Here is a 23,721-nt window from a genome sequence, read left to right on the forward strand (position 1 = left end):
TGGTTGGCAGAGCACCCAAACAAAGTACGCATTGACTATAACCTACTGGAAACCTAGCATACTAGGTTGAGTCCACTGAGCACAGCAGAGAGTCAGAGGTCATGTGTTGAGCTGATTTTTGGAGACACGGGAGAGAGAAAGAGCAATAGGGACAGCCCATGAAGACATAGGTTGCAAAGGTCGGCTGTGCAACCCCCTCCTAGTTTCCTTCCTTCATGGAAAAACCCAAAGGAGGAAATAGAGAAGGACAAAACATTGGCACAGGCTGACTTGACCATTGGCACACTCCAGCACCTCAGCTGGTGCAAAGTGAGATATGGGGAAAGGAAGTGAAACAATCACAAGCAGCCATTTTCCATAGTTACGCTGGCTACCGCTGTCACTGCTGTGCACTTTGGGCTAAACTGCTCGAAATTTTTTTATGACCAGGCATTTTAAAATACTGGAGTGTGCCCATTCCATACTTTTGTGTAGTTTCAAATGCCTATTTATTGATAACGCAACCACGCAGTCTTTATTATGAGGTTTTTAATAATGTAGTACAGCACTCGAACCTCATTACTACAAAACTGCATCGGGCACGAAGCCATGTTTGCTGTATGTATTCGTCACTTGCTGATATCGGAGCAACCTTTTATATTTATTTCATTATATCTGATAATTCATTATAGCCATGTTTATCATCTATAGGTTCAACGCAGGTAGAAGTGCAGGCCAGTTCAACGAGGTAGAAGCACAGGCCAGTTGGTGTAGCTCTGTCAAGAATAAAACGGGGCAATATACAGGACAGAGAACTATCCGAAACGCGAGTACCATAGCACTCCTCTTGCTTGATTTGGTTCTCTGTCCTGTGAATTTTGTTTCATCCTCAACAATAATATGGATCGCTTCGCTGCTTACAAACAAGTGGCCATGGGCAACTCTCCATTTGTCTTTGTTAGCACTTCAAGAGCATTCACTAAAATTAGGTGGCAAGAATTAGAATGGCAGATGGCAACAGTTTGCCAGTGTGTGGTGTGCCAGCTGTCCATGCGCAGACTTACGATGCAGTCTATGTAGGGCATTAGGGTGTGTCAGGAGCTCCTTCTTTCGTTTGTTTGTTTACCACCACCATGCCATTTGCTTTTTTTTAAAATCTGAGATTAAAGGGATGTCTTCTTGTTTAGTATGCATGCAAATGTTAAACATACAAAGTACTGCATACACTTGTTTGATATATAAAGCACCTATTTCTCATGCAATGTAAGTACAGCACTTTGGAAAAATTTAAACTTTTTTCTACTGCCATTAGATAACCTTGCATACGAGGTCATTCAATGCATTGCAGTTTTTGTCTATATTAGATGCCTTTCACTGCAACACACTTGCCTGGAGTGGAAGTATACAATAAATTATTTGAAACTACGATTCTTCATACAGCCAAGAACATTTACGAACACAGGTGAACGATGCTTAGGGGGTGCACAAATTCTGAATTTAAGTGATGAAAGAGTGTTTCAAGCTTAAAACAGCATCGCACATAGTTGAGAGAAAAATGCTGTTACTTTCCACCTATCACAGTTTAGTCGAGGAGGGAGGGAAGGTCAGCCGTCCCCACAGCTCCTGCCCTTTAACCTTCTTATGAGCAAATTTGCTGTACACAGCAGAGAAGTCTACATTGAGGGGTTTTTTCATAAGACATGGTTACGGAAATTTCCCATAAATCAGATTTTTTAAAGTAAAATTTTTGCATGCACTCCAGTTAGAGGTATTCTTCCCACTGCCTCATAGGTGCACGTAAGAGCCAAAAAAGCTTTTTCGTATGACTCAAGAAACAACATGAACATCTAAACATCTAAAAAAAAAAAAAAGGAGAGAGTTCTTCACTTTCTGTAGCTGCCTAAAGCAGGGGTCTGCACAAAGTGGCACAGCACAGCCCTGGCAAATGCAATGAACCTGCTTGTTTCTCTACTGCTTTCATGTTGCAGCATTGACAAAACAGAATCACAGCAAATTCCGAATAAATGGAGCTCTTCTGTTGCTAACAAGATTATTTCAAACCTTTTAGCACCTTCTGATGTCACAACTCGCATGAAACGATCGAGCAGACACCATCACTGAGATCGGCTTAAAGAATCAGAACGACTGTTAATCCAAATTTGCATAAACAGAGGGCACCACTGCACCTTTAATTATACAAAGTCTCTGCAAGATGGCAACACATTCCTGTGGCGGGAATGAAACTGCCCATGAGAGGGCTAAATCCATGCCTGTATCTGTCCATCCTTTTCTGCTCTGCAGCCCATAGAGCCCATAAAATAAGTGAAAAGCTGTCTTTGGCGCCACGCTTTGTTTCCCAGAATAGTTGGATTTGAAACGCGGCCTGTAATATTTGTGGCAATGACTGCACATATATTGCTCAATGAAGAGGTAAAAAGAGGTTTGCAAGCATAAAGTTTATGTAAATTGGTTCCAAACGCTTTAGAAGTGTTCTGCAAGAGAAAGTTGGAAATTATGCCACTAAATTTGTTACAAATGAGTAGTATATACCAATAAACCAATCTTTGGAAATTCCTAAAAGTGGTAATTGCACAGTTTTTTGTTAATGGACTTTAAACAGCACTAAGCAGACATATACCTGGTCATGTCTACATGATGAAAGTACCAGCACGCCATGTCCGAGGTTTTTCAGCGTGCCACTGGCAACGGGCGCTCAGGCTGGTTCCCGTAACCCAAGGAGGTTTTACAGGCTTACCAACGCATGGATAACCACAGAAACCAATCAAAGCTCACAGATGTCCGAGTGGATCACACTGGGAGAGGGCTCGCCACGATACCTTGCAGCAGCCATGGTATCTATGCTACACAGCGGCAAGGCCTCCAAGATTGCGGATGTCAAAAAGCCATGCATTAGGTCAGGCGTCGCTTCCAGCAAGCAGTAATGGTGGCGACTATCTTCAGTTTCAGTATCAGAAACGGTTGTTTTGTACAGCTTTTCACGACGCTGCCGCTTGTATTTTAAATGTCAAATTTTGCATGGTGGCTCCCCTATATCTACATTATCTTAAACTAGGCGTTTCACAGAGTTAAAGATTTAACTGCAGCTGAAATTTATGGGCTACGCTGTACACAGGACAGAACATTTTTTTTTTACTCATAGGAAAAGTTGGTTATAAGAAATAAAACATGACCCCAACAGTTCTTGGGCTGTAGGTGTACTACAGCCATATCAAGGATGAAGGGGTCTGCAGCAAATACCCACTCCAAGTACCCATGCTGGTAATTGTCAATTTCTTTTATTCACAGCCTTTAAGTAGCACTGAAGCAGATGAAAAGGGCACTTGATTGTTTAGTATTATGCATATTCCAAACATGGCCTCCGAGATTCCAAGCACATTGCTGTGCCATGCCCAGGCCCCATGCTGCTTCTCAATGTAATGGGTTCTGCTGCACTTCCAGCATACTTTGAGGGTGGTGCTCTTTCTCACTTTCGGTATAAAAAAAGTAGCTATTTTAGCTAGCTTTCCATGATGAATCTAGGCTTATTTTAAGCGGTGCAAAGTTTCTTTGCAGTTGGCCTTGAAAAGGGGCGTAAACAATAAGCCACTAGAGTTCTTCTCACATAGCACACTCTCATTGGTTTGACAAAGAAAGCATCGTGCCTGCTTCAACGACTGTGCTTTGCAACTACAGTGCCACGTGTAAGAATTCGGCACTCCATTCAGACTCAAAAGATTCACTTGCTTTTTTCTGTATTAAAAAAAAAAAAAAGTATGCCCTAAAGTGCCTTAAATAAGAACCATTTTCATTTCCTGTTTTTTTTTTTTCTTTCTTTAACGATGGGGCACTTGACATAATGTGGCTAGCTTTTATCAAATATCATGAGACACCTTATTCAAGTTCATTCCCCCGTCTTCTAAATCCCTGCCTTGTCAATTCCTCCACTTGCACTTCGGCTGTCCTTATGAATGAGGAGCTGCTACCTTTTCCTTACAACTGTAAAAAAAATTATGGAAGATACTGCACACTTTATTGCAGTCAACACCGGACATGCCATCTCTTTTGCCTGCAAGCTTCCAATGGGGCATTGGAAGCTTGCAACGTATACAGAGCTGTTGGCTTTAGTATGTCAAAACCATTCAGACGAAAGGGGTTTGACGACAAATATGCTATTTAGCATATGTTCAGAGATTCTGTATTGTGCTTGATGCCTAGTAACAAAAAGGACTTTGTTGCATGCAATAATTTCAATGAAAGCATGTTTGCATAAAAGTCATTGAATGCATTAACAAAATGCGCACGCACACACACACACACACACAACAAAAACAAAAAAAATTAGAAAGGTGTCACCAAGTAATATATGCAGACATGTAGCAGTATAGGTTTTAATGTATGAACTTGCATAGTAACGTAGAAGGCTTTTGACTATTCTCACTGACAGTGCTTGACTAGCAACAATGTGATATACATGCAGAAGGCATAACCTCTGACATCAAAACAAGCTATTAAAAGGACATAGGCGTACTTTGCCATGTAACTCTGAACTGATGAAATGAATAAATGCAGTAGAAACTGTACAAGCCCAATGTAGTACACTAATGGGAGCTGCAATGAATGAAATATCAAGACAGTGGAGCAGATCCACGAAAGAATCCAATTTTGTCCATTAGATTTCATACATATTATTAAAGTGTTTTACACCAAGGCTTTCACCATTCGTTTTGATGAACAAAAAGAAAACAATAGCCAGTGGCCACTTCCCTAAAGACAGACTTATGGGGAAAAAATAAATAGTCCCGTCACTTTCTAACTACAATTCTATACAAAGTTCTGCCCAGCTGTTGCTTAGTCCCCTTCTTGACTTGGCTTCTTTCTGCGTCCTCTCCTTGGTTCCTCGTCACCCTTGGCAGCACTAGCAGACTTCGATGCCTGTGCCGTTTTTCGTAGTACAGACTGCTTTTTCGCACGCTTTGCAGTGGGGCTGGTGCTTTCTGTGGACTCTAGAATGCTTTCGTCATCGCATCTGGTCGTGGACGAGTCTTCGTGCAAGAGCTCTGCGAAGCGCTTTCCCTTGCGAGTTTTGGTCACTGTGCTGAACTGCTGCGTTCGTAGTCTTTGACGCCTTGCAGCCACGCTTTCCCCTTTGTTGTTGGAGATTCTTCTGTCCTTGCGGACCACGCCTGCAGCCTTGGGAAAGGATAGAGCGACAGAGGTCAATGCATCTGGTTACACACAAACTACAGGCTCAGGCAGCTTTCATTTGAGAAGAAATACGGACACAAACTAGTACATATACTGTCATGGACAAATGAATCCATACCTGCCAACCTCTGAACATTAACATTCGTAGAAATCCCAGGCACATGACACCAGGGGCGGGAGAGAGAGCAAGCATGCATTATATTTAAGGTTTGCCCTGAGCACACAAGCAACAGCTAACTTGGAACAGCGGAGACTGACAAGCAGCAGTAAATCCCAGTGATCTTATCAGTGACTTTGCTGTTGCTGATTTCACCTATTTCTGCAACTTGTCTGAATAAGCTTGATCGAAGAAATTACATCTCTTGGTGTCCTTTCACAAGTGAGATACCTCCAACAGCAGGTTCGGAGACCGACAAGCAAAATTTTCTTGCGAGAAAAACTTTCTTCATGTAAGACTTGATATTGCAGCATTCATAAAATCTTAGAAGAAGCCCTAGGTTGTAAACATTACAAAACATTTTGGAGAGTTGTCAGATATGTGAGTATAAGCAGGTTAGGGCTTACTAGAATCCATCCTTTTGTTGCTGCTTCCACTACCTTGTGTGACGCTGGCACGATATCAGCTTGCACGCTTAGTTTGAGGCATACATGAACTTTCAAAACCGGTACAAAGACAAGCTTTCAAGTTATTGCCCATCAAAGGTGTTTTACTTTAGACTTTTCAACCATTCGCCTTTCCCTTTTCTAATATAGTACATATGCACAATGTGGAGTCGTGTATACAAGATTCCCGTACCTTTGGCTAGAAATGCCCCCGAAGCTTGAAGCACTAATAACAAACAGATAAAGGTGCACGAAAGCACTGCTAAGGACAAATTACAGAGGCAGTATTGATATAAATCTTTAAAAATATATTCAAGAAAAATGCACAATCTTATTCGAATGGAGGCTCTACTGCACTGCATTTTCATTAATACAGACTTCGAAACCTAAGTGCACAGAGGTTTTAGTATCATGGAGGATGTGCGGGCATACAGCAGTGATGCAAAACTATTGTATACCACATATGCTCAATACTAACACACATTTTCCCCCCCTTAAAGGTTCGCTCAGCTATGGCAAACAATAATCGAGCGTAAAACCAAAACTGCAATCTTGACCTGCCGATCTCAAGCGCTTCCTTCCAATGCAGGACTGCTGTGACAAGTGGCTTCCACTGTGGCTCACATGCAATACATTTAATTTTTCTGAGTGAGAACAAATTGCCATTTTCTCTCTTACCATTTGGCATTTGCATTGCATTTTGCGTTCTTTATTTCTGGCAGTGAAAAATCGAGTGTGCATCACAATCGAAGATGCATGAACGTGTTAGAATTTAGTAGATACAGACTACCAAGAATACAGAGCTTTTGTAAATTGTAGTTCATAAAGAAAACAATACTATTGATAACATATAATACAGGCTACATAATTATCTATATTACTATTATAGTCTGCTAAGTTACTATGCAGCCAACAGCGATACAGTAGAACATCATTACGACGAAGTGCCATCTAACGTGAAAATACCATTGTTTATCCGATATTTAGTGCAAACATCAATTTGCTACATGCTGATATCGGTGGGAAACAGTTAAGGATCACTTCTTTCTATCTGACAATTTATTATATCTGTGTTCGTTATCCAGTTCGTACTTTTGCTTATTTTTTAGGTGCACCAAATTTGAAGAAATTGTCTGTGGAAGATAGCACAATTCTCATCCTTGATCTAAAATACTTGATGAGGCGGCCATTACTTCTATGAGAAATTAAAATGCCTAATTGAGTAATTCACATAATTATGCTCATTAACTTTATAACTGTCTATTTTACGCACATATCTTAATCTACGAATTGTAACTAGTGAGTTTGCAAGGCGCATCCACGAATTCTCTGGACTGTACCAGTTTTGAGATATTAATTTTCAGTGTCAGATGAAATGCATTGGCGTTCCAGTTAATTTTGTAGTTCAATACATAAAACCATGTTCTTTAGGAGCTATTAAGAAATATTAAGATGTGAAGCTGTGAGAGATGTGAGAGAGAACAAAGCTACCAACACATTGAATCAGCACAAAACCACAAATTTGGCTGCCGACTGCTACGAAAATTTGCTAATGGCATCAAACATGAGATCACGCGCACTGGCTAGAATCATAGTTGTACAGTAGGGTCTGCATGCGGCCCCCTTCATGCCCGAAAAATCGGTTGGTGACTACACCTGGCGAGTGGAACTTGAAATGCGTGGATGAAAGAAAACTCCATATTGAAATGGCACATTCTGGACTGCAGCTTCGCTTGGCAGAACCGCAGCCAACAAGCCGATGAGGCTATCTTGTGTGATTGCACAGATCGCACGGTTGCCTATTGGCAAATGTGCAAAGCACATGTATGCAGTTTATTGTTCTTCCCGTGCACCTTACTGGCAAGATGAGCCCCCAACAGGCAATCAATGTAAGCAGGAGACCCTTTGTTGGGATGCTGGAGGCACCACGATTACGCAATTACTCTGCATAGACGGGACCACAATATTTTTTCTGTTGATATCAGCATGTACTTTTAAGAAATATCAGATGTAGCAAAATATATTCTTTTTTTTTGTCAGATGCAACTTAAGTGCAAGGTTTGTTGTTGGCTGGTCTGTTGAAACACTGAAGCCAGTGTTTCAACAGACCAACAAGATAATTAGCTTGTGCTGCTGTAACTACATGAAAGACACTGTGTGATCTTATACTATCGACAATATAATCAATAGTTTCTTGTACCGTGACAATCAGCAGCTCAACAACATCAATCAACAAATCATCTTCGACAACACAGCAGCTCTACGAAGGGAAATCGTGACACAGTAAGCTGGTGTTTTGGATCCACTCGAGTCAACTGTTTACTGCACCCAAGTGTGCACAAAGAGGCACCACCTACAGATGGATGAACAGTAGGTCCCTTACCTGCTCTTGCAGACTTCGATACTTGGCTTGAAGCACAGCAACTTCCCTGCAAAGCAACGAAGTAGTAAATAAGTGCATAAACGGAGGAAACGGCACAATTGTGGCATTTGCACATAATCAGGATTCTGTGAGCTTGCAATGTTTTCTTTAAGACCACGCTTCAATAAAACATTCTTAGATGAAGAGATTTATTCAAAGAACAACTATTTTGATAACGCTGATCTGTACTCTACTGCCACTATACACACATGCAACACATGCACATACACAAAAACAAAAAAAAGGAACTAAACCAATGCCGCATTTTCTTTGTATGAGTGAGGAACTAAAAACTTTATATGCAACATTGACTTTCATGCAAATTATACTTTATGTCTGTCCGCATGAGGTTACTTATTTGTATTTGTTACCCGAGGTAGGTATCATCATAGGTGTGAGGACCAATTATGAGGATATAGTAGTGCGTAATGCAGAGTTCTCATGGCATGGCCAGAAAAGAGGGGTGTGTGCACACTGGAAAATGTTAATACACAAACAGAATTCTCTCATTTCAGAAATGAAAGTATGTACTATTCGATTTGAGAACAGGCCATTTGCAGAACGCTGCTGCACATGTGTGAGAAAGGTATTTGCTTACCAAAATTGTCTGGACCACAGTCTAGTAGAATGTAGTGTTGCGATTATAAGCACTGCCTTTACCACCGCTAAACCCTGATCACCCCTCTACTATGGGAGGGTATGGCCATAGAGTTTCTCACTATAACACCTAGAGGGTAATCTGGCGCCACCGTCTATGGGAGTTTCTTAAGGGGGCACCGTGCCGTCATGGGAATGACGGTATATGTGTCTGCGAGGCTCGTGTTGGCTGGTGTTGTAAGAGGCTTCGTCTAAAACGTGGATATGGCTACGCAAATAACGCGTTCTCGAAGTAAAATCTTCATAAAGTGTTTCCATTCACGCATATTACATCTTTACTCACCCACAATGCATGACCAAGCGAAGAAAAGCAAGAACAGACGACCAACTGTTTCAAAGCGAGCGCAAACCTTGTCGTCTGTCCTCCAACTTTAGCGGCCCGCTGATACTTCTTACGTAACATGTAGTCGTACACACAATAACAAGTTCTCATAGTTAAACAAAACATGTTTTCGCGTAATAATAAAGCTAAAACAGCTTTTTATGTGCTGTTCTAGTAGAAAATGAATCATCGTGACAGACGGAACGGTACTTGCCAAGCGCGTCTTCAAGGTGTCCTGTCTCTACGAGAACGATGCCAATCCGAATCCACAATATACCGGCATTCCCATGCATACCACAGCGCAGCAGCGCCAGATTTCCCTCTAGGTAATATAGTGAGAAACTCTATGGGTATGGCGGTGCCAAAGGCTATTGAATGGCAACACTAATGAGCATTTTAGCCCTATGTGATATGTTAGGCCCACAGCGCATGGACTGCCTCTCCATGGAACCAAGGTGATGTGCCATGTGATCAACGTTTTAGCATATATTGTAATGGCATACTGCCTGTACTTCAGCAAATAAGCATGCTGATGATACAGTGAAGAATCAGCTGCCAACAAATGAAAAGAACTAAATTCTGTGGTGCCATCTGATAAGTAGAAGTGAAAACACTTTTGAGGCTCGCCGGTGCCTTAGACCTAACAGCATCAAAAACAGACAGTTGATTTCAATCATAATGACAAAATATCAGTAATATTTTACTCTGACATGAAATGGGATTAGCAATGGCCAATTTAACCATTTACTATTTCTTGCCATCACAAATGGTAGCAGGAGTCAGAGTTTCATAAAATAACTACTCGAGGGAACTCTGGAGCCAGTGTCTACAGGAGCTGTAATGGAAGCGGTTGAAGCAGCATGGGAACTATGGCAAGAACATGGATTTGCCTAAACTTTGTCCCTCTTGCTTCAAATGGCTTTGTGACTTAGTAAGCTCGTCGTTGTCAACAACGTACTGAGCAATAAGTAATTAAACAGACAACATTAATATCGTCAGGTGGCAGAATTCAAACTCAGGACCTCTAGCATAGAGGCCTGATATTGAAACCGTTACGCCACAGACGCATGCTTCGACAAGTGACGTGCATGCATGCCAGTGCCTCGAGACGCTTGGAGCGTTTCGATTTGGCCACCTCGACAAGCTCAATCGTAATTAGTAGCAATTGCCCATGTTCACAATGCCTTCTGCACTTCAAAAAGTATAGATTGCTCAGAAATCTACGACAATGAAGGCATATAAGCCATAATAAACAAAGCCACAAGAATGCCTGAATCCACAAGCACAAAGATCAGACAAATCCATGTACTTCCCATCATTCCCACAGTAGGTGAACGACTGCAGCGCCAGAGTTCCCTCTAGCATATTGTGGGAAATTCTATGGCAGGAGTGAATTCAGATCGAAACAGGTGGCTTGAGCTCTACCATGTTATGCAATCACGCACGATGACAAGCAGTGGTAGCTGCCGCTACCATCACAAGTCACTACAGTCCATAGCAGTCCCTAGCATGGGTCCACAGCATGTAGTCCACATAGTGCACCAGTGCACTTATCCTTCTCTTTGCAATCCAAGCTATATATAAGCTGCAATTGCTCGGTGATCCATAATTTCCGAGACAACACTTCCAAAAATATGATACAGTCACCGAACAGTAAATCGGACATGCTCGACCATTCTGACAGCTTTGCAGCACCATCACTGGTTCCACAGACGTAATGTATGAGGATGACCTAACTTTCTAACAACTTATAGGGCAATGTTTGATAATTTGGATCCCACCCTGCTTCGCCTGCATGACCATGTGCCAATATGGCTGCTACCAAGCCGACTGAGCCAAGCAGAGAAAGTGATATATTTGTTTTAATATGTTGCCAGCGCCTCTGTGAAGTTGAAGGTAGCAAAGCCTAGTCGGATAGTTGACCCAGTCGTAGCCAACTTCACCTAAATTACAGCACCAGCCAGGTCAAGTCGTCAAGTAGTATAGGCTACATGGCTCCACTTGTGGTTTGTCGTGAGAGTTTTGGACACTCAGTGTTTGTTCCTTTACGTGTGACGTGATCCCAGGCGATTTCTTTGATTTATACAGTCGACTTGCATTAATTCAGCCCTGACAGGACTGAGGAAATTGGTAGAATTATCTGGCCGGTCGAATTAAAAAAGAGACAGAAAAACTTCAAAACACACAGCCGATTCATTTGGCAGTATTTACGTACCCCCAATTTCTACATGGCCCTGAATCAAACGGGCACCTGCTTTTTAGGGGTTCAAAGTAAAAGACTAACACAGAAATGACATTATAGCTCGTAAACAAAGTGGAAATCGAATGCATATCAAATGTTTTAATAAGGAATACCTAGCGTGCCTCTGATTTTGGCAATAAAAAAAAGAAACAGTGAACTTTATCTTTACAGAATGGAAATTTATTTGCTTTATGTTTATTGTCACCACTCTCAGACAGCACTTTATCGTTGTTTATGAAGAACCACAATGTGTTGTCCTAAGTATAAGCCAGAGCACATTTGATATTCTACATTTATTAAACGACTCTGCAAGGATTGCAAATGACATGGTGGCCAAAGCCTTGACCGGCCACTTCGCTAGTTCATCCTGCGACACATACAATTCTCTAGAATGCCAAGAACATGTGACTTGTTGCCACAGCTTAACATGTAAAATAACTTATTGTTTGAAAGTGCTTTCATAACCAGGTTGAAAGTGGCGCATCGTTATGCTAAGGGAGAACTCATGCTGTTGGTACCCATAGTTGCTATCTTGTAATGGCAATGGCAATGACGCTGGCTAGGCTGGCTCTCACGGTAGGCTGTTATGAACATGGTCTTGGTTTTGTACCAGACTGCACCAACCAAGCAATTTTAGGATGACAATGCTTGGAAGAGAAGGCATGTATTACAGTCTGATAAATACTTCAGTAATTCATCATGAGCTATCAGTTTCACATTAAAATCTTCCTGGGGCAGGCCGAAAACAGGCGTTTTTACAAGAGATGGCATATGTTCAATGCATTCACCGTGCCGTAAGCGCCGCCAACACGGACACTGCCGCTACTGGAATTCCTACTGCAGCCATCATTGGGGTCGGATGCATGCATGATGACCAGCCAAGTTCGAATTATCTGGCAAAGGCTAATTTCAGGAATGAAAGTTTTCTCCCATAGAAATGTATGGTCACTGGCTGTGACATTCAGTCCGGATCACATTAACTGGATTAGAATTAATGGAAGTCTATTGTATTATGAATTTTTTTCCGGTCACAATCCTCAAGCAACTTCCAACAGTGCCAACTCCAGCTTTGATGTCTCTACTGAAAAGGGCAGCAATTAAGAGAGGGAAGTGCTGGGAAATTACTATTGCAAGGAAACCCATGATCATGTGGCAATTTGAGCACAGTTGACCTCGGTTCGTGTTGCAGGGGGCGAATATTTGGTACATGCATAGACAGTGCTCTCATCTAAGTGTAGCAACAGCGTGATAGTAAAGAGTTTTAGAATATTATAAAGGAATTGTGTCAACGCTACGCATGCACATGACACAAACAGGATTTGGGGTTTGCTTCGGGCACGCTATTTTCTAATGTAAAAGGGAGCCCCAAAACTTGCGCCAGAAGCTTTGCATCAATAAACACGCTGGCACCCAATAAACATGGGACCACTTTAACCTTACGCCAAGTTTGACTAGATTCTTGGGAACTTGTAAATTTCATAAGCTACAAGTGGCAATATAGGCCATCGCTATGTCTTACCTCACATAAGTGGCAGAAATTAATCAATAAAACTGCGCTGTTTTCGAGTTCAGTTATCTATTTCAGAGCCTGTAGGCCTAAAACAGAAATGCTTTGGCTACACGGAGAGAAGCGGCCAAATCCTTTGGCAAAGCCCAAGATGTGGCCCAACGTGGTAGTGAAGCGTGTCCCAGCCGAAGACAATGCCTTTCCAATGACTATTTTTGGAATGGCAACACCAAAGACTGCAGAAAATTTATGGACGCGAAAAATGTAAGAGCGACTAATTTAGCCATGACAAATTATTAATAATGTGAAGCTCTGAAATCTGCTTCACGAGAACACACGGGAAAGAACCTATTAATACTAATGCTACTAATGCTCAAAATTATTCTAGTACACTGCAGCGAAATTGAGCTTCTGGACTGCCCGGACTGATGAAAGTAAGAAAGCTGGTCACTCAGAACTCAACATAATATAAATTATGCTCTCTATCATTTATTTTAATGCTAGGCACTCTTATTAAACAACAAAACATGTATGCCAAAGCAGCTTGTTTGTCATTTTTTATTTATCATTTGTTTTAGCTTTGCTTTCTAGCAGTAGTGGTGCCGCAAGTGCAAGACGCAAAGCTAAGCAGGTCGCAAGTGCAAAAGACAGGAGTGCAAAAGACAGGCAAATCAGGTTGCATACAAGCATATGGCAGATCAATTCTGTGGAATTCCACAAGGTGGAGGAATGTTCATGAAATGAAAAATTGACACCCACCTGTATATAGCATGAAGCTACAAAGAAAACCCACACGGGATTGTCAGGAATAAAGCTTCGTAGTTGAATATAAATTTTTCCTGGTCCCGAATTCATTACCATTCGGATTCATATTGATTGTCCTTGTGCTTTGAGTTGTTGATTAATTCACCCCCTCGCTGCGATCTGCTAGCCTCCTGGTTAGCTCACATGGCAGAGCAACCGCCCCGGAAAGGCATTGGTCTCGGGTTCATATCTTGGACCAGGACGAATTCTTCTTTAACCGCAAAGTTTTGTTTCTGAGATACCCATGTGGGTTTCCTTTGTAGCTTCATGCTACATATGGGTGGATGTCGATGGTTCCCTTCATGCAGGTATATCTTTGCACTGCAAACATGTTGACCAACTTTTCTGGCTGCCTGTGAAATTAAGGCACTTATCTTCCGGTGAATAGAATATTTAGGATGTCTACCTGCTTGGACCCTTAGGCTGGCCCCATTAAGTTTGCATTGCCGGTCAATGGCTGTGTTGTGTACAGTACCATGCATGTTATTGAATGCCATATTAAATAGGGCTCTTTTTTATTTCCAGCTATGTTTTATTCGAATAGTTTTCCAGTCCCCTTGAAATCAAATTAACAAGGTTCCAATGTAGTTTGTTGGTTTCCTATTCAATTTCAAAAAGGTTCTCGTGCGAGTAGCTTTTTGTCTCATCAGTAATGTTACAGCATGTTACGTTTTTCTGGATTATGCTTTTTTTTTCTATGGTCCTCTAAAAAATGTATGAATGGGGTTCTACTGTATTGGCATTTGAATAGAACTTCTTGGCCAAGTAGGTTCTGTCTGCTAGACGTTTATGGGTGCAACATATGACATACAGAAGGAAGGAAATGCACAAAGTGGCATTACAGTGCAGTCCACTTATAACGATATCGATAAAGACGAAAAATATGATCGTTATAACCGATGATCGCTATATCTGGACTGCAGTTATCAAAAAAAAAAAATTTTTTTTAAACGCGTTTGCGCTCTTTACCTTTGCAGCTCTGAACTCGAATTCGCTACTTGCTGTAAAGAATAGATATATACAGTAGGCCGTGAAAAACAAACTTTATTTCTAGCGCCAATGACCGTGTCAAGGATTAGGCGCGCCGAAATAGTCCGAAATCTGCACTTGCTTTTGCGGCAGCTTCAGCTTCACAACCGCGGTGTGCATGGATTCCAGCTGCTGCGCGAACACTGGCGGCAATCCTTTAGCATGCATAAAATCAATTAAGGAGTCGATCGACGACAGTGCACTTTGCGTGGACATCGTGGTCGAGGTCAAGGAGCCACTGTCGATCTCGTTGTCACTGTCGCTGATGCCGTCGCCACCGTCGCACAACTTTGCGTCTGTCGAGACAGCACATCTTCGGCGATCGCCTCGTCGGTGACCTCATCGCAGAACGAGGCAGCACTGTCTGCAGTCAAAAACTCCTCCTTCGACACACCACTTGTGTCACCAGTTGGAACGAGCTCCCAGAGCTCGGTTATGTCAGCGACTTCCACCGGGTCGGTCTCGGCGGGTTGGGGAAGTTCGTCCTTACGCAGAAAGCCCGCCTTCTTTAAGCCATTGGTGATGAACCACTGGTAAAGCGCCTCTTCAACATCGGCGTACAAGGGGTCTCTAACCCCTTTTCCGCTGATCGGAATGGCCGCTGATAGCTCCTGCCTTCACAATCGCGGTGCTCCCGGTTTTCAAGATGGTTGATATCGTTAACTGGACGAGCTCATACTTCTTCACGAGGGCGCTCACCTTGAAGCCGCATCGAGAGTCCTGCAAAATATCCATCTTCGTGTCAAGCGACACAGCTTTGAGCTTTGTCGGCGCCATCTTCGAACTGGGTTGAACCGTTGGTTGCACGCTGCTTCGGTGGCGTGGCGTCAGCCTGCTATCGCGAGAGAGACGCGGGACGGGCGCCACCGCGCCGCTTTGCTTGTCGCTTCTTTTTTTCTTTCTCTCTCTTTCGGAGCGACTGTGGCCGACGCGCATGAAGCAGCTAGCGCCATCTTGTGGCGCGCTGCGCCAACGTTGGCTGCGCCTACTCGTGCGCGGGCGGGGCGAGACGCGCTGCGCGGTAATGGCGGCAGATACGAACTTACGGAGGTAAACATCGCCTCGTCTCGACATCGTTCGTTTCAGGGAACTAAGCAATGCAAACGTTACGATTATTTGGCACGGAAAACGCCGTCCATACTGCAAAATTTTGATCGTTATATCCGATATGCGGTGAATAACCTATCGTTATAAATGGTTTTTTTCCCCATAGACCTAATGCATAAAATGACACTCTCATGTCGACCCATCGTTATAACCGATATATCGTTATATGTGGTATCGTTATAAGTGGACTGCACTGTACAAACTGACTTAATGATTCAAAGTACAGAAAATGCACCCCAATTTTCATGCATGCACAACACAAAATGCAGATGTTGTGACAGTGCTAGCATATTAATAATGCAACCAATTACCCTCAAACAAGTGCATCTCAGGTAAGGTAATCAATGTGCCACAGACACACGCAGAACCTTTCTTTTTGATCAAATATGCCTCCCCAAGTTCATGTGCTGTTTTATTGCCTCTCCTGCCCAGAAACTTAACACGAAGAAAGTACTGTTGACATGAGCAGGTTTTGCAAAGCGCGGTAAGATGCACACCATCGAATTTGCACATGTGTGTGTCTTTCCTTTGTATGTCTCCGTTTGTACCCAAAAACAATTTTGACATGGAGATAAGGAAATTTTTGCATTTATGCACTTCTATTACAAGACAATAGAGAACGAAGTGCCTCACAGAAGCAGCAGCAAGGACAGCAGCTGAGAATGGCCACCATGCGATTAAACAAGGTTGACGAGGGACGCGGCCACCAATAATTAGCAACCTACACCACACAGAGCACACAATGCAGCGTGGTTTCAAGGCACCAAATAAATGTGGAAAGGCTTATATGAGCTAAGCTGGAGATTGCCACACTTAAGGCATAAATAAACACACGAAATGGACATACTAAACCAAGAGAAGCATTGTCTAAAGTAGCCAACACACTCTAGCTGCATTTTCAGCGTGACGTTACCCAGTGTAGATGTGCTAGTTTCATGCCAAGCCACACGCACAGCGTATCCATAGTCAAAATGTTTGTCATTCCACACCCACTTTAGCGAGCAAACACATAAGCAGATTCTGTAGACAGCAGTGCGGCTGTCGCACAGTATGAAATAGATGCCCTGGTGCCGGGTGACATCCCACTAAGAATACATCAAACATCTTCCATCTGCTTGACGCTTAATGTCGAGGTGCCTTGCCTTCCAGCCTATTACATTTGTAGCACTAAAGTTTAAAGAGGTAGGTATTTTCTCTACTAAGACTGGTTAACAGAAATAAATGTGCCACCGTCAGTGACATTTGATGGGAGAAACAGTCATGATGGGAGCTCCGTGACTGTCTCATGATTTCCAGCCCACCTAGCTCAAACTCAGCCAAATGCTTCCAGTACAGTGATAAAGAGTAATGGAAAAGTCATGGTGCAACTTTTTTTGCATTTCTGACATGTCATGAAGAAACCGAATGATAACAGAAATTATAAACTCACCTGCAAAGACCTTCATAGATATCTTCTTTGACAATGGCCAGATCTCTCACTTCAGGTGTTTCTTGAGCAGACTTCATTGCTACGTACTGTCGATGAATCAGCGACAGTTGCTGCAAAGACAGATATATAGTAGCATACGAAGTGTCGTTGACAACTGAAGAGCCTGAATGCACACATTCGCTACTTTGCACTGAATACCTCTGTCTTGCCCTGATGAGCAAAGACTGCATTAAGATTCTGTAGGAATGTTAAAGTGAGAGCATCTCATCTAAGGCAACAAAAGAATAAGATATAGTCAATTTATTTTACAGAGATCGCCAAGCAGCCATAACTGCATGCTTTCACATAGGATTGCAAGAGTTCTTCCTGTGATTAAAAAGTGAACTATAAGTCGCCCAAATAACTGCAATAACAAAAGGATACCATGTTGGCGGTAGCAAATTAAAGGCAACTCAAATTCTTATCAATCTCATTGAAGGAGCAACGGAGGTGCTGCTATGAACACTTGTGTTTTGGAACATCAGTCTCTGCTTGTAAAATGGCAGATTAGAAAAAGTTAATCAGAATAATATTTGGCCTAAGTCTAATTATGACTGGTCGCTTCTGGCTGAGCCTGTACTTGCTGAGCCTGAACATACCCCTGACTGAGCATGTCCAACAGTTGTATGTACCATAATATTTAAGCACATGCTACTTCAGTGCAGCTGTATTCAGCTGCACTTTGCGATTTGATTGTGCTTGAAAAGCTCTACACAGATTGACTGCGATGAAAACAAGATGTGTGTGTGTTTGACAGAGATGCAGTTGTTGGCTAGGGCTTGAATACAAATGTTTACATACATGTGCATGTAAACAGTGCACACACACAAGAAAATGCCATGTGGGTAAAAAAGACAAAGAAAAAAGAGCAAAATTATGGATACAGCAACATTTACTTCCCACCATCAACTCACATCAGCCTCTTCTTTCCCCTAAGATTTTGGAGTTAAGCCACCGTGAACAAAGATGCAATACTTGCCCAAATGTGTATGTGCATGCAGTGCGTGAGTGTTTGTAAGAGACTAAAATGTCTCAATATGTATATTTAATAAATGTGTGCTGGCATGAACACTTGTAAAGTGAGCTTCATAAAGTTCCATAGGTGGTGTGGTAGCCCCATCACACCGCTCTCCCATAGAGTGCAACTATGACTATTCGACAAGAATAGTACTATGCTGTCACGAAGGCTGTGCAAAAATAATGAAGTGACGCTTTACAGTCACTTAATGACCATCAGAAAATAAATGGTCCAAAACAAAAGTTTAGTACAATCCAGCACTTAAAGCACTGGTAATCAGTTTGCCTCAGTCACTTTTACAGTAAAGATGTTAAGGGGAGTTCTACTACGATTTTCGTGACAAAGACCAGCGGGTGGAGTCCCAAATTTGCTTAGAGATCAAACTATCAAGCCCTTAAAGGGCGCCTCACCAGGCCACATAGCAAACTTTGATAATATGCTGGAGGTTTTTACATGCCCCCTAAAAAGTGTTTTACTGTAAGAATTTTTCAAATTGGTTCACTAATAGCTAAAACAAAAATATTTAAGTGCCGTGAACCCATGAATTCAGGAAGCGAGTGTCACTGCCAACACAGACACACTCTCCACTCGGCCCCGTCTAGCCTCCACAAGCCACATTCCTTCCCTGCGTTCTCCCATACCGGAGCTGGAGGGTCACATGACACATATGTCACAGGCCCAACCTTCTTTTTCCGTTTTCTTGTGTTTCTGTTATGCAGCACGCTTTTGCTTACGGTCTCACGTGAGCTGTTGAGTTTGTCTTATTTTGCGCAGCGCACGATTTTGCATGCTGTGCACGAGAACACTTGACTAGTGGTATAACGCAAGTGGATCACAGAGCGTGATCGCTCGCTGGAACACGGTAGGAAATGACAGTTATGCTCTGTGCGTGTGTGCGAATAAGCAGATAAAACGGAAGTATGTCTCTCTTGCTATGGTACGAAGTAAAACAAAGACACGCAGACATTCAGTCTGCAAGTTTTGATACTTCTCTAAACACTGATTTGTCTAATGAAGAACAGAAACGAATAATTGCTGTTACCTTGAATAATTCTCAAAGTCACGTGCTACTATTAGTGACATCCCAGCATGGTGAACTACGTCAAGTCACTTGCGTGACTGACGTCAACTCTTCAGCTGGGAACATGGGGCCCGCGAGAAGGGCGCAGGGCACTAGGGTTGAATTTCAGCTCTTTTCGCGGTGTGTAGCGGCGCAATACTTTGCAGGCACAGTCGTTAGCGCACATTGCATGCACTGCCCTTGTTGGTTTGAAATGACCAGACCTGGTGAGGGGTCCTTTAAGTGTTTTATTATTTTTACCAAAAGTAACCTCATGTTGCGTTTTGTTTAAGGCTTATTCTGAAACCTCACTCCATTGAAAGCTCTCCTAAAGCTTTTTCAACCCGTTTGTTTCATGTTACAGTGAAACCTCGTTAAACCGTACTTGGCCGGAGCTCGGAAAATGTACGCACTAAACAGTAGTACTGCTTAACCAAAATAGCATGAGGTCGCCCACTTACCTGTCAAAAGGGCAACTCAAAGAGAGTGCGATGAAAGGGCAAAAACATGCAGTATTTATTCACTTCGTGCGACAAAAGTCTTATTTTCGTTTGACGCCGTCACGGCCTAGCAGCAACGACAGCGACCTCAAACCTACTAAAGCTGCGAGCCAGCTTTTCAGCCAGCCCCCTCTTCTCAGCAAACACTCGCATGGCAGATTCCTCGTTGGCATTACATATTCTCTGTGCACAGGCGCGGTAGTGTTGCAGAAGTTGTGGGGCACCTTTTCATTGCGGGGTGCTGTTCTCGTCGCGACGACTGCATTCATGAGGCTGACGTAAAGCGCAGCTTCTGCCACTGTCGGGCCTGAATCGGCCGTGCTGTCGCTTTCCGTGTCGTCCTTATCACTGTCGCTAGGGGACACTTCGGCAACAACAGAGGCAACAATGGCAAAAAGTCGAACCTCGTAGCCAAAATCTCTTTGTGGTCGCAGCAGCGCTGCCGAGCAACTTCGCATTCAAAATGCCACACACTATAGTCAACAGTAGACCCATGTCGCGTGCCAGCGCCGACTTTTCGCGTCACATTCGATAGCACGAACAATGTCTAATTTTGTTTCTAAGCTAAGCACCCGGCGCCTTTTATATTCGAGTTTCGGCATGACGCAAGTCCTCGCTTGCACAACGCCACAACGCTCTCTGGCATGGCGCCGAAATGATGTTGATGTTGATGTGGCTTAACGCGCAAATGCACAGGGCGCTTGGAGGCCGTTGTGCTGATTTCTGAAGCTTCTAGTTCTGCCGGGCCTCCTGATGGAGACGACGCACCGCTACATTTGTGCGACGAAAAGTGGAAACGCTACGTGCTAACCGATATGTACGCAATAAGCTGGTACGGTTTATGCCGATACAAAACACATGTTCAATGGCCACTGAGTCGGGGATTTGACTTTACTACATTTAAAACGAAACTACTGTTTAAGCGGGTACGGTTTAATGAGGTTTTACTGTAGTAGAAAACGAAGACCACAATAAATGCATCTCTACAGCGCTGATGAAATGGCTGCCATATATGTTGTAGAACATGAAAATGTAATCAACGCAGCCTTCAAGGCCTTGAAAATGTGCTGACAGCTATAAAGTGAAGCAAAAAAGAGCGAAATAACTGCAGATTTCAAACACTAGCACTGCAGCCATCTATGTAGAAGAAGAAAAACTAAGTGGATGTGCTGAGTTTGCCCAAATCACCTTGAATCACCGTGGGCATAACCAGGCTGATGATGATGATGATGATGACCTTGAAAACAAGATTACTGCCACTGCCCAGCTGGGCTCGCCCAAAGCGCATTGGCAATATGAGCTCATCCAGGCACTTAAGGGGTTAATGACTCTAAAATAAATGTTCTCTTTCTTGTACCACATTCGAATAAGCAACAACTTATACAGCTAAACCTCGATGTAACAAACTTCAAATAATGAAATTCTCTATATAATGATGTATCCTTATAGCTTCTTGTACAAACACAATGGACGAGTATCTTGAATCTCAATATAATGAAGTGTGCTTATAAAGTGTGCAATATAATATAATGTTTCACTGGCCCCGCAACGAACTACAGTCGAACCTCGTTATACAGTACCAAGCAGTGCAGTGATCGTGAAACAGTTCGATATAGCCAGAATTCGATATATTAAGTCATGTAAAAAATGAATAAAGAACTTGTACAAATCAATTAACGAACCAATTGTGGTGCAGTAAATACTCACTTGAAGCTTCACGCAAAGTATTTATTTCTTTGGATCAAAGTACTGCAGCAGTGTAGCCTGCTTCTCATTGGCAGCCGCATGCTTAACCATGCCATCCTCAACATAGTCGAAACAATCCACAAGCGATAAGCCAGTGCCTTCTATTGTGCTGCAGTAGTGACGTAGAAGGGCCAAAGCAGCTACAGGCTCAGTTGAAGTTGGGAGTGGGGCAACATTAGCACTTGCAGGATCAACCTCAGTAGCATCTTCATTTGGCCAGTACTTCCACTGCCATCTCCACGTCCATCAACTGAAGCATTTTGGAACAGTATCAATAACAAACTATTAAGTGGCGCAGCAGCCTGGCTACGCCCATTGCCGGGCAAAGGCCTCTCCCATACTTCTCCAACTACCCCGGTCATGTGCTAATTGTGGCCATGTTGTCCCTGCGAACTTCTTAATTTCATCCGCCCACCTAACTTTCTACCACCCCCTGGTACGGTTCCCTTCTCTTGGAATCCGGTCCGTAACCCTTAATGACCATTGGTTACCTTCCTTCCTCATTACATGCCCTGCCCATTTCTTTTTCTTAATTTCAACTAAGATGTCATTAACTCGCTTTTGTTCCCTCACGCAATCTACTTTTTTCTTATCCCTTAATGTTACACCCATCATTCTTCTTTCCATAGCTTGTTGCGTTGCACTCAATTTAAGTAGAACCCTTTTTGTAAGCCTCCAGGTTTCTGCCCCATAGGTGAGTACTGGTAAGACACAGCTGTTATACACTTTTCTCTTGAGCGATAATGGCAACCTGCTGTTCATGATCTGAGAATGCCTGCCAAACGCACCCCAGCCCATTCTTATTCTTCTGATTATTTCCATCTCGTGATCTGGATCCGCAGTCACTACCTGCCCTAAGCAGATGCATTCCCTTACCACTTTCAGTGCCTCGCTACCTATCGTAAACCGCTGTTCTCTTCAGAGACTGTTGAACATTACTTCTTCTTCTACTTCTACCCTTCTTCTTTGCCTGTCCAGGTCAGTAAGCATGCATTGTAATTGGTCCCCTGAGTTACTAAGCAGGGCAATATCATCAGTGAATCGCAAGTTACTAAGGTATTCTCCATTAACTCTTATCCCGAATTCTTCCCAATCCAGGTCTCTACCTCCTGTAAACACGCTGTGAATAGCATTGGAGAGATCATATCTCCCTGCCTGACGCCCTTCTTCATTGGGATTTTGTTGCTTTCTTTATGGAGGACTACAGTAACTGTGGAGCCGCTATAGATATCTTTCATTATTTTTACATATGGCTCGTCTACGCAATAATTCAATATATCCATGTTCAATATATCAAGGTTTGACTGTACTGAGGCAATAAACGGAAATTGGCATGGGCGCAGATTATCAAATGGTTGAAGTACATATTGTTAGCGAACGGAACTCTTAAATCACAAGACGTGTGAAGAGCGGCCACCAAAACATAGCAGCAGGACCTTCTCACTGCCATGTTCCATATGAAGTCCAAGATCGATAAGATTCTATTGCACCCCGCACGACGTATGCTGTGGGTGCGAGGGAAACCTTGTGAGGGTGATCCGAGAAGAATGGTGACTTGATGCCTGTTGTCTTCCCGAGTAAGCAAGGGGGAGGGGGCGTGAGGTGGCAGTTGAGTGTACGTCACCTCCATGCTATAAGCGCACCTGGAGATGGTTGCAAATAATGGGTGTGCCGAGATGGCCGTGGCTTCATGTGCTCTACCTTCCTGTGCATTTAGTGCTAGAGTGCATGTAATTTTGAGCTTCAGAGACACATTGAAGCGAGAGGCAGACGCAGCATTTGCTCTGCCTGCGCTCTTCATGATATCCCTGGGAGTCCCACCTTGGTGCCAGAGTGGACGAGCGTCGCAGGCTTTGCTTTGTACCGCCGATGTGAAAACATCGTTGACACAGCACAACACCGTAACTTTGGTTGCCAACTGTCAAATCGAACAAAATATTTCTTTTTCTCATTGAAATTATTTTTTAACAATTGCCCAGTAACTCGAAAAATTTTATGGCCCCTTCCATGGGTAAGAAAAATTTGCCTGTGACTACTTATTTGCATAAAAGG

At 43.0% G+C, this 23,721-nt stretch overlaps 1 protein-coding gene across 1 annotated transcript in view; it reads right to left on the reverse strand.

The window, feature by feature from the left end:
• Positions 1-3,255: 3,255 nt before the first annotated feature.
• Pbp45 (proximal sequence element A Pbp45) overlaps positions 3,256-23,721 on the reverse strand; it is a 29,924-nt gene continuing 9,458 nt past the window's right edge. The window contains exons 6-8 of the mRNA XM_050188056.3: positions 17,307-17,416; positions 8,171-8,216; positions 3,256-5,169 (exon numbers count right to left, since the gene is read on the reverse strand). Coding sequence (XP_050044013.2) covers positions 4,828-5,169; positions 8,171-8,216; positions 17,307-17,416 — 498 coding nt within the window. The 3' untranslated portion in view covers positions 3,256-4,827. The remainder of the gene's footprint in view (positions 5,170-8,170; positions 8,217-17,306; positions 17,417-23,721) is intronic.

Source organism: Dermacentor andersoni, chromosome 2 (genome assembly GCF_023375885.2).
Source record: "Dermacentor andersoni chromosome 2, qqDerAnde1_hic_scaffold, whole genome shotgun sequence".
NCBI classification, from domain to species: Eukaryota; Metazoa; Arthropoda; class Arachnida; order Ixodida; family Ixodidae; genus Dermacentor; species Dermacentor andersoni.